The 12667-nt window shown below is 41.8% G+C and overlaps 1 protein-coding gene across 1 annotated transcript in view; it reads left to right on the top strand.

Moving 5' to 3' along the window:
• LOC132820436 (interleukin-13 receptor subunit alpha-1-like) overlaps positions 1 to 12667 on the top strand; it is a 32239-nt gene that overhangs the window by 10278 nt on the left and 9294 nt on the right. The window contains exons 3-5 of the mRNA XM_060832571.1: positions 247 to 394; positions 10957 to 11077; positions 11161 to 11348. Of these exons, the coding sequence (XP_060688554.1) occupies positions 247 to 394; positions 10957 to 11077; positions 11161 to 11348 (457 nt within the window). The remainder of the gene's footprint in view (positions 1 to 246; positions 395 to 10956; positions 11078 to 11160; positions 11349 to 12667) is intronic.

The following is a 12667-nucleotide window of genomic DNA, read 5'->3' as shown; positions in this document are numbered from 1 at the left end:
TCTAAATTTGTCCAGAATTCTCTGTTCTTGATTACATAAGATTAGGTATAGCAAACTTCAAAATAGTCTGGTTAACCCCTATACTTATAATGGGCACAACAAATTATCTGTGGTGAGCAGACTTGCACCCAATACTCCAGGTACGTTCTAACCTGTACTTTGTACAGCTTCTGTGTGTTTTATAAGGAGGCTTGAACCTAAAGCAGGTTGTAATCCCTAGAATTGTTAATATGTTGTTTTACTTAGGAAAGACAAAGAAAGCCTTTTCTGACCCGTGAAGATAAGGTGATTCTTAACCGAGGAATGACTTTCAGAGTGAGGGCATTGGTGATAACTGAAAGCTGTGCATGTCAACAAAGCAACTGGACTGAGAAATATATCCCTCCTCCAGAAGGTAAAGCAAAGTTTCATACTTGATTACTTATCAGACTTAATTCATTCTTAAAATAGTTATCATTCCTTGGCCACATACTTTTAAAATATTTCTAACATGACTAACAGCAAGCGGATTTATATTAACAGTTTAGTAGTCGAACTGTATGTGGCTGGTCTCTTTTTTTTCTGTCTGTCATTGGATGAGGCTGTTGCTGGGAAGCTAGCATTTGTTGTGTGTTCCTCATTGCCCTGGATGGCTCAGTGAGCCCTTTGAGAGGACAGTTGAGAGTCATTGCTGTGTATCATAGTATCCCTACAGTATTGTAGAATCCCTACAGTGTGGTAACAGGTTCTTCAGCCCAACAAGTCCATTCCAACCCTCTGAAGAGTTACCCATCCAGACTCGTTCCCCTATTATCCTACATTTCCTCTGACTAATGCACCTAACCCAGACATTTCTGAACACTATGGGCAATTTAGCATGGCCAATTCACCTAACCTGCAAATCTTTTGGATTGTGGGAGGAAACCACATGGGAGAATGTACAATCTCCACCCAGACAGTCGCCTGAGGCTGGAATCAAACCAGGTTCCTGGTGCTGTAAGGCAGCAGTGCTAGCCACTGAGCCACCATGCCACCCAAACCGTGGGCCTGGATTACCAGCCCAGTGATGCTAAGTGGCCTGAAGTCCAAGAGACGCAAGCTTGACAGGATATGACAGCCAACTGGTTTTGTCAGAGGCATCCATGGCCTACCCTCTCCCTGTCTCTGTAGTGTCCTCCAGACTTAGAATCCTGTGGGGTATCTCTTCTAATTCTGGTTTGCTGGACATTCCCAATTTTAATCACTTCCCATTGGTGGCTGGGTCTTCAGCAATTCCTTCCCAAAATCTCTCCACCTCTCACTCTTCCTTTTTGAGATCTTTGAAGCACCTACATCTTTGACTGTTGTCACTCTTTAGTAACCTACGCTCATTATATGGTTCAGTATCATTTGTGATTTGACTGCACTTCTGTGACACACCTTAGGATATTTCACGATGTTAAAGATACTTTATGAATACAATTCCCTGTTATTCAATGTTTATGTGAGCCTGAAGAATGAAGGACATAAGTTACTGGGATCAATTGTTCTGAGGAATCAAAACAATTCCTCAACTCTGGCCAAAGCGCTGAGCTAGCACCTGTGGCCTTTCCTTTTCAATGTGATGAATATCCATGATTTAATATAATTGACATTTGGAAACTGGTTTGAAAGTGGAAGAGCCATGTCTGTCTTTGTTTTGCTTTCTATTTCTAGATATTGTGTGTTAGGAAGGGAAGAACATTTTTTAAGTTTTGTTTTTGTGTTCTGTTGGTGGCAGTAGCCTGTTCTGGAACTCTGACCAAGCGCATGTTCATTTTTTTTTTGAAAACTCTTGAGGTGAATAGTTCAGTGCATTAGGAACAAAGGTAGAAGAGAATTTAAAAATGCAGCATTGTCTCACGATACTGGGAGACAGAGGCAGCATTAAGGTAATTTATAAAGCAAGCATGCAGGTTTCTTTCAGAGAGAAGCAGGTAATTCTGGAAACAGTCTGTAAAAGTAGCAGTTTTTTCCCCAGGGCAGAAGAAAAGAATTGCTGAATGGCTCAGAAATCAGTAAGAAAAGTTCCAGAAATGGAGGGGTTGTCAAAGAGGGAAACATCCTACAAAGTTGTTAAATGCAGTGGTTTAAGGAACACATCAAGAAATCCTCAAACGTCCAACTATTCTAATCACATTTTACAGCACTTGGCCCCTTGTGTACTATGGCATTTCAAGTGTTCATGTTAACAATTCTTAAATGCCTTGAGGATTCTTGCCTTTACTAATCTTTTAGACAGTCTGTTCCAAATACTCACAAACCTCCGAATAATTTTCTTCCTTCAAATCTCCTCTAAACCTCCTGTTGGCCTGAAATCTGTGCTCTCTGCTTACTGATCCTTCTATGAAGAGGAGAAGCTCACCTTATCTACCCTACCTACGGTTCTCAGAACAATGTAAACATCCATCAGATCTGGCTCCAGTCTTCTCCAATCCAAGGAAAACAACTCAGTCTATCTCGTCTCTATTAATATCTAAAATCCTCCAGCCCAGGAAGCATCCTGGTGAATCGCTACTGTACCAAGTACAATCATTTTCTTCTGTGGAGACTGGAACTGTGAACACTTTTTTCAGGGATGGGCTTACCGTCATTATATATAGCTCCATCATAATCTCTTTGCTCTTGTATTCAATGCATTGATTAGTAAGGCGCAGCAGGTCAGGCAGCATCCAAGGAGCAGGATTCTCCTGCTCCTTGGATGCTGCCTGACCTGCGCTTTTCTAGCAATTCTCCTGCTCCTTGGATGCTGCCTGACCTGCTGCGCTTTTCCAGCAACACATTTTTAGCTCTGATCTCCAGCATCTGCAGTCCTCACTTTCTCCTTGATTAGTAAGGGTAAGTATCCTAGCTGCCTTAATTACCTTATCTACCTGTTGTGCTGCCTTCAAGGATCTGTAGATATAAATCCAAAGGTCCCTCTGATGTTTTGTACTTCCTCGAGTCCAACCATTCAATATGAACTTCCTTGCCTTGTTAGTCCTCCCAAAATACACCAACTCACATTTTCCAGTATTAACTTCTACTTGCCATCTATGTCATAGAACAGAATCCCTATAATGCAGAAAGAGGCCATTTGACCCATCAAGTCTGCACCAACCCTGTAAGGACCTCTAATTACATTATTCCATCCAGACCTAGCCCCTGACTCTATTCCCCATAATCTTCCAATCCACCTAACATCTTTGGACTGCCTGAGGAAACCCACACAGTCACCTGAGGCTGGAATCGAACCTGGGTCCCTGGACTGTGAGGCAGAAAGGCGAACCATGGAGTCATCCTGAATCTAAAACTTTCCTCCCCACTATTTACCACATCATCAATGTTCATGTCATCTGCGAACTTATGTGTTTAGTAATTGACCACTTGCAGTAACTAAATGGCAAAAAATAAAGGTCACGATTGATCAAGCCAAGTTTTCCTTTGCAGTTCTGTTTTGTCCAGCATCACCACCAGTAGGGATGATAACAATGACTTGCATTATGCCTTTGGATTCTCACTGACCTTAGTCTGTGCATTTACCTGTGAAGTGAAAGTTCATTGTGGTGCATTCAGTGTTCTAGCCAACCTTATCAAGATGGCAATAGCTGTTGTTCAACAGGTAATGGTTCTGTCTTGCAATCAAGTCAACACATAATAATCCAGGCTGACTCCGCCAGTAAACTAACAGCTGAGGGAGTTCTGTTTTCTAGACAAGATGTTAAACTGAAGTTATCTTATGAGGAGAAGGCATAATATGCACTTATTTGAGAAGGGATGAATATCCTCTGTTATAATCTTCCACCGTCACATGAAAACAGATCATCTCATAATATCAGTGCCGATTGTGGGACCTTGCTTTGTGCAAATTGCCGGCCACATTTCCTAAACTCCAAAAAGTCATTACATTTCAATAAGCACATTATTCATTAGAACGTACATTGGGACATTGCTACAATGGGCAGACATTGCATAATTGTGAGGCTTTAATCCCCAAATATTCATTCCAAATGGCAATGTTGTTTCACGTTCACTTGCCCATTACTGCTAATGAGATGAGGGCTCTGCAGTTCCCTAGTTTATTTTATTGTTACTGGCTGTCTTCCAGACAATGGGGCCTCCCCCATCTATACTGACTTCCTCTTGATGACCCTTAGAATTTCATGGGTTTTGCCCCTAGGCCATTTATTGCTGTGAGACTTATCTGTGAAAGCACTGATACAGTATTGGAATTCTTCCAAATCGATGTACCAAAAAAAGTAGTTTACAGAAGCGAGTCTGCTATAACCTGAAAGTTGTGCTCTTGTGTGACCTTGTAGCTCAGATGGAGGCCATTATGTCTGTGCTGGCAGTTTGAAAAAGATATCCAATATGCTCTGCTTCTTTAGTCTTTATGGAGTTTATTTTTCACAATTTTTATTCAATTCCCTTGTAAAACTTATTATTGAACCTGCTTTTGCCAATTTTCATGCAATGGATTCTAGATCGTAACATCCTGCATAAACATTAGACTTGCATTCGTTTTGTTTTGTCTAACTTCACTAATACACTTGCTAACGGAATCCATTTCTCCTTCATTCCTCTTATTAAAAGTTTCAGCATCTCTAATAGACCTACCCTTAGCCTTCGGCTTGAAGGAGAACTAGTACATATTCTCTAATCTCTCCACGTAGCTGACCTCTAGCAAGGCTGGTTTCCTTCTTATAAATCACCTCTGCACCCTCTGTCAGACCATGAGATTTTCTCTATAGTGTGGAGCAAGAACTTGGCATAATACTGCTGCTGAAACCTAACCATTGAGTTAGCAAAGTTGAACTTAACTTCCTTGCTTTATGATTCTTATCCTGTTTTTATAAAACCTGGGATCATGTACTTGCTTTTTGAACATGTCCTGGCATGTTTATGGTTTTCTGTATCTGGGTCGTTAGACCTCTCTGTTCTCATGGGCCAGTTACAATTCTGACATATAATTTGCATTGCCCGTTGTGTTCTGATTCAAGACGTAAATAGATTTCTCTTTGCAATGTTATAGAATAGACGTAGAATTCCTAAGTGTGGAAGCAGGCCATTTGGCCCATGCTGACTCTCTGAACAGCATCCCAATTAGAGCCAACCCCCCCTACCCTATCCCGTCCTCATAACCCCACATTTCCCATGGTTAATCCACCTAACTTGCATATCTTTGGATTCTGGGAGGAAACCGGTGCACCCGATGTGGAAAACGTGCAAACTCCACGCAGACAGTCGTCCAAGGGTAGAATTTAACCTGGGTCCCTGGCACTGTGAGGAAGCAGTGCTAACCACTGAAATACTGTGCCACCCCCAAATCTAGTTACAAAGCTTAAAATACCATGTGGCTCTGCATCCTTTTCACAGTTGGAGATATGGTTTTCCTCCCATTGTTAATATGAATACAGTGAATAATTGGGGTCTCTGCTATACTTTGTCTCCGTATGTTGGTATGCCTTTAAGAGATATCTCATCACTGCATCATTGCATGTAATCGGAGGCTATAAAGGTCTCAGACTCCATTTTTACCCTGGGATCACGTGACGTTTGACACACTAATGGAAGCATGCTCCTCTATTGTAAACTAATAACTTAATGTAAGTCCAGACTCTGTTGTGTCTGAGAAAAGTTATGATTGTATATACTGATTAATGGGACGAAATGTCTACTGGAAGTTTCGAAACAATATCCACAGCCTTTGTGTAACATTGCCACATCAGGCGAAAAAAAACCCTGCTGAGGGGAAGTTCTTGCTATTGCCTGTTCTCAAGATTAATAGTTTCTCTTTCGCAATATCCAACACCCAGAGAACTATAATCCTTCTGTCCACAGTACTCAGCCATCCACTCCAAAGAGTGAATGAATGTCAAGTTTTCAGGAAAGATTTATTTACATTTAAAATATGCAGGGGTCCCAATTCATGAACATCTTACTATTGGACCCACATATTTAGCAAAGCAATCCCACACAATTGTAATTTTAAATAGCCAACACACAAGTGTTTCTTGCACTTATAAATGGCTGCTTTATATTAGAACATAGAACATAGAAGGATACAGCGCAGTACAGGCCCTTCGGCCCTCGATGTTGCGCCGACCGAATCCTACCTAACCTATACTAGCCCAATAACTTCCAAATGCCTATCCAATGCCCGCTTAAATGACCATAAAGAAGGAGAGTTCACCACTGATACGGGCAGGGCATTCCATGAACTCACAACCCGCTGTGTGAAGAATCTACCCCTAACATCTGTCCTATACCTACCACCCCTTAATTTAAAGCTATGTCCCCTAGTAACACCTGACTCCATTAGCGGTAAAAGGTTCTTAGTATCTACCCTATCTAAACCCCTAATCATCTTATACACTTCTATCAGATCTCCCCTAAACCTTCTCTTCTCCAATGAGAACAGCCCCAAGTGCCTCAGCCTTTCCTCATAAGATTTTCCTACCATTCCAGGCAACATCCTGGTAAACCTCCTCTGCACTCGTTCTAAAGCTTCCACATCCTTCCTATAGTATGGCGACCAAAACTGCACACAATACTCCAGATGAGGCCTCACCAGAGTCTTATACAACTGCAACATGACCTCAGGACTCCGGAACTCAATTCCTCTGCCAATAAAGCCCAGTACACCATATGCCTTCCTCACAGCACTATTTACCTGGGTGGCAACTTTCAGAGATCTGTGTACATAGACACCAAGATCCCTCTGCTCATCCACACTACCAAGTAGCCTACCATTAGCCCAGTAATCCATCATCTTGTTATTCCTACCAAAGTGAACGACTTCGCACTTAGCTACATTGAATTCCATTTGCCACATTTCCGCCCAGCTCTGCAACTTATCTATATCCCGCTGTAACCTACCACTTCCTTCCTCACTATCCACAACTCCACCGACTTTTGTGTCATCCGCAAACTTGCTTACCCAGCTTTCAAGTCCTTCTCTAGATCATTTATAAAGATAACAAAAAGCAATGGTCCCAAAACAGATCCTTGTGGTACACCACTAGTAACTGCGCTCCAAGATGAACATAATCCATCAACTACTACCCTCTGTCTCCTTCCAGCCAGCCAATTCCTAATCCAAACCTCTAATGTATCCTCAATGCCATACCTCCGTAGTTTTAGCATTAGCCTACCATGGGGAACCTTATCGAACGCCTTACTAAAATCCATATACACAACATCTACTGCTTTACCCTCGTCCACTTCCCTAGTCACCTTCTCAAAGAACTCAATAAGGCTTGTGAGGCACGACCTGCCCTTCACAAAACCATGCTGGCTATCCCTGATCACGTTATTCCTACCCAGACTATTGTCCTGCATTGTGTTCCAACTTGCATTGAAATCGACTTTCAAACAGCCTCTGAAACAGAGCCTACTGCACCCGCACAAAGAAACCAATTAGTACAAGAATAATTAGCGGTGCAGTACTTAATTGGGAGCTCTCTCAACAGGCCGCTGTCTCTGAAGAATTTAAAAGAGAACCTGATCCAGGCACATGGATTTCTGCTAAAACATCGGTGGCTGTTTTTGAGAATCTTGAGGGAAATTCTTTGGGGAACTGTTCAGAAATTATTGTACTTCTGAAATTCTAATGTGGCAAAATGTGGCAGAATTCAAAATAAAGTGGTTCATGAGATTTTATAATGTTTCTTCAGTTTTAAGTCTGAACTAGGCCCATCTCAAGATCAAATTGTCAAGCAAATAAAATTGTAACCACTTAGGAGAGCAAGAAGGGGTCATGAAATTACCTTGGCAAGTATGGTTACAAAGAATCCCAATTCTGTAGATATATTAAAAACAAGAGGATAACTAGAGAGAAGATAAAACCACATAAGGATAAAGGAGGGAACTTGTACTTGGAGGCAGAGGATGTGGTGAAATCCTAGATGAGTATCTAGTATTAGTATTCATTCAAGAAACAGACATGGTGAACAGTAAGATTTGTGTGGAAGGTGCTAATATGCTAGAGTATTTTTAGATAAAGAAAGAAGTGGTGTTGGATTTCTTGAAGAGCATTAAGGTAGATAGGTCCCCAGAGCCCGATGATATTAGATTAGATTAGATTACTTATAGTGTGGAAACAGGCCCTTCAGCCCAACAAGTCCACACCGACCCGCCGAAGCGCAACCCACCCATACCCCTACATTTTACCCCTTACCTAACACTACGGGCAATTTAGCATGGCCAATTCACCTGACCCGCACATCTTTGGACTGTGGGAGGAAACCGGAGCACCCGGAGGAAACCCACGCAGACACGGGGAGAACGTGCAAACTCCACACAGTCAGTCGCCTGAGTCGGGAATTGAACCCGGGTCTCAGGCGCTGTGAGACAGCAGTGCTAACCACTGTGCCACCGTGCCGCCCACGTTATCTACCCCAGGTTATTGACAGAGGCATGACAGAAGGTTCCTGGGGTCTTGACCTGTTTGCTAGCCACTGGAGAGGTCTGGTGTGTAGCTAACATTGTTCTCTGATTAAGACAAGAAAGAGGGATAATCCAGGAAACTGTAGACCGGTGAGTCTCACATCAGTGGTTGGGAAGCTGTTGGAGAGAATCCTTAGGGATAGGGTTTATGCACTTTTGGAAAAGCATGGTCGAGTGAGGGACAATCAGCATGGCTTTGTGTGGAACAGGTCATGTCTTACTAACATGATTGAATTTTTCAAGGAGGTGATGAAGGTGATCGATTAGGGTAGAGCAGTGGATGTTGTTTACATGGATTTTAGTAGGGCTTTTGACAAGGCTTCTCATGGTAGATTCATCCAGAAGATTAAGATGCATGGGATCCACCGTGATTTGGCTGCGTGTATTCAGAATTGGCTTGCCCATAGAAGACAAATGGTTGTGGTGGAAGGATGTTTTTCAGGCTGGAAGTCCGTGATTAGTGGTGTTCTGCAAGGATCCACACTGGGACCTCGGCTGTTTGTGATACATATCAATGACGGAGATGAAAATATAAATGGGTGGATTAGTAAGTTTGCAGACAATACAAAGATCAGCGGAGTTGTGAATAATATAGAAGGTTGTCAAAGGATACAGTGGGATATAGATCAGTTGCAAATATGGGTGGGGAAATGGCAGATGGAGTTTAATCCGGGTCAGTGTGCAGTGCTGCACATTTGGAGATCAAATGTTAAGGAACAGTGTACAGTAAATGGCAGGACCCTGAACAGCATTTATGTACAGAAGGGTTTTGGAGTTCAAGTCCATAACTTCCTGAAAGTGGCCATGCAAGTCAATAGGATGGTAAAGAAGGTATATGGCATGTTTGCCGGATTTGGTCGGAGAATTGAGTACAAGAGTCAGAATGTCATGTTACAACCTTATAAGACTTTGGTTAAGTCACACATCGAGTATTGCGTGCAGTTCTGGTCGCCAAATTACAGGACATGAGGCTTTGGAGATTTACCATGAGGATATGAGCTATAAGGAGAGGCTAGAAAAACTCTGATTGTTTTCTCTTGCGTGGTGGAGGCTGAGGGGAGATTTCATGAATGTCTAAAAAATTTGGGGTGCATAGATAGGGTTGATGGCCAGAACCCTTTTGCCAGAGTTGAAATGTCTCATATAAGGGGGTGTGCATTTAAGGTGAGAGGAGAAAGTTCAAAGGAGACATGAGAGGCAAATTTTTTCCAGAGTGTGATAGGGGTCTGGAATGCATTGGCGAGGTGGTTGTTGAGGAAATATTATAAGGGCACTTAAGGAACTTTTAAATTGGCTTATGCCAGGAATGGAGGGATATGGACCAAGCGCAGGCTAAAAGTGATCAGTTTCATTTGGTGTCATGTTCGGCACAACATCCTGAGCCATTACTGTGCTGTACAGTTCTACGTTCTAATCTTGAAAAAGAGGTGAACAGTGGTATTGTAACCTTGTGTGGTTTGTTTGTTTGTGATATCCAACCACCTCTTGTGTTCATTGGTTTTTCTTTGACAAGATTAAATCCAACTCCAGGCTCATGAGTTCATCTGCTTCCTTCTGCAAATTTTCATACATTACCACTTCAAAAGAGCGAGTACCAATATTTACTGGCATTATGATACCATGGCCAAAGTCCACGTTAAAAGATCAAGCAAGTCCAAAGTCAGTCTGTAATTTCACCAGCATCCTAACCATTCCAAAATATTATGCTAACTACTTCCAATAACACAGATTTTGGATCCAAAAATTGCTTTGTCAATCTTCAAAGAGAACAATTAAAGACATGACCTAGCGGGTATTTAGTGATGAAATGTGAATGATATCATGTTAAATTATTATTAGCTTATCCTCTTTCACTGTCAAGCAGCATGCTTCCAAAGTGAAAAGGGGAAGTGAAGTTGAAGAACAGAGAATGACAAACCCGAATACTACCTAAATTGAGAACCTTAGCAGCTGTTTCATGTTCCTCCCTTTTGAGTGCGATGTTGAGCATGAACAAATTTGGATCACTATTGGATGAATGTTCAGGCAATGTTAGGTTCTTAACTAAATCAGCTTCATTACTCATTACTAAATTTAATGTGGCATTCCCCCTTTTTTCAATTTGAGTACAGCACACTAGTCCCCTCTACACTTAAAGCCAGATCGGGTGTTGCTCATAGAGAGTGAAGGGTCAGAAGTGCAGTTCCACTTTTTAATTGATAACCTAGCCAGAATACCCCACTATGGCAAGGGGAAGTCATTGTTACTGTACACAAATTGCTGAGGGAAGTTAGAAGTCAGCGAATGACTTTTAGGTTTTAGGCCTCCAGTTTCAAAAAAAACCTAGGTTCCGGGCCTAACATTTGTTCTTTTGGTTAGAAGCTCATTAATGGCAGAGCTGGGTTCTGAGAGTTTGCCAAACGTACAAGAAATGATGTTTCGAATGAAAGCGCAAGGCAGACCAGGGATGGCTGTGCTCTTGGTGAATTTTGTATCCTGTTACTATTCCTCTGATGTCTCCTTGACCTCTTTTCTGTTGTTTTCCTATCGTAGGAGATGCCAACACTGCTGTCAGGAAGTTCAGATGTATTTACTACAATTTTGAATATATAAATTGCACTTGGGACATTGGAAGTAAAATACCAGCTGACACAGTCTATCACTTAAATTACTGGTAAGGGAGCATTGAATCTTTAAATGGTGAGGATAAGTTTACCCGGTATGCAGGCAGACTAAATATGCTTTGTGATCATGCAGGCAAAAGGGTATGGATGCCATTCAGAACTGTACCAGTTACTTACCAAAAGATGGCAGGTTGGACGCTGGTTGCCACCTTCAACATGATCAGTTCAATGATGAACAGGACTTAAATATTTGTGTCATGGGACAAAGTGCTCACGCAAAGATAAAGCCGTTCTTCTACAATCTAGAAACAGCGAGTTTCGGTAAGTTACAAATCTACTGTCATCAAATCCGCATCTGTAGAGTGAGGCTGGATTACTTAGTGACTGTCCTTTTGCACCAGCAATTAATAACTGAGACATGTCTGGTGCAGGTTTTTAATCTATAGCTCAAATATATGACAGCAGCAGCTCTGACAGTGTGGTGCTCCCTCAGCATTGCCTCTCCGACGGTGCAGCACTCCTTATGCATTGTACTGAAAGTTCAGCCTAAATTCAGTTGGCAGTCCTACCAGTGAGTCATAACTGTCGTTAACAGCAAGCAAAAGATCTCTGCAACTTTACAGCTAGTCAGCAGGCCAGAAATGTTGATGTTTTACATCAACATTTACAACATCTGTGTCCGCTTTCCCCTTCCCCTCTCCAGTGGGACTGTCTGTTCCTTCCAGTTTGGCATTCAGACACACCATTGTTCTGCCATTCTTAGATTCCAGTCACTTAATCTGCATCATTGATGCCCTTTCTCGCCCAGCACTCCACTGTTGAATGCCATCACTTCAGAAAAAAAATGTACCTCAAGTAGCAGATTGTGCTCAAAGCGCAACTGTGCTCAATAAATGTTTTCACTTTTGCAAAATCATCTGGTTGGCATCTAATCCAGTGAGAAACATTAATTCCATTGTAATGAATTGAGGTTTTAACATGCAAATACCATTTCTAGGATGAATCATTTGAAATACATATGTTATTGGCAATTATTCTTTTACCAGTCTCTCAATCTGGAAATTGTTTTTGAGGTGGAGTTAATGTTTAAACATTCTCACACAGGTATACCCATCTGGTTTACTAATGATCTTTAGAGAAATCTATCTATCACCCTTACCTGGTCTGGTCTACGTGTGTCTCCACACATGTAGCCATGTGGTTGACCCTTAGTATCATAAATTCTGGTCTAGCCAGTAACACCCACATCCTGTAAGTAAATTAAGAAATGAGAAGTCAGGTGACCTTTACATTTAAGCTAATGTTGATTCTTGGAACTATCACCCACTGCTATTTTAGGATACCTATATATGCCTGAGAACTGGGACTTTGGATGGGAATGCTCTAGGCAACCAGGCAACATCACACAGGATTACCACCTCATTCCCCATTATAAAGATTTGCATTTGTGTAGTAAATTACACAACCTCAGGATGTCCCAAAGCACTTACATTTAAGAAATTAGTCATAGTTGCAATGTAGATATTTGAGCAGTTCAATTGACTATTACATGATTTTGAGATTAGATTAGATTCTCTACAGTGTGGAAACAGGCCCTTCGGCCCAACAACTCCACACTGACTCTCCGAAGAGTAACCCGC

This window comes from Hemiscyllium ocellatum, chromosome 11 (assembly GCF_020745735.1).
Source record: "Hemiscyllium ocellatum isolate sHemOce1 chromosome 11, sHemOce1.pat.X.cur, whole genome shotgun sequence".
Lineage (NCBI taxonomy): Eukaryota > Metazoa > Chordata > Chondrichthyes > Orectolobiformes > Hemiscylliidae > Hemiscyllium > Hemiscyllium ocellatum.
Note: the sequence above shows the minus strand (reverse complement) of the source record. Positions and strands in the feature narration are given on the sequence as shown.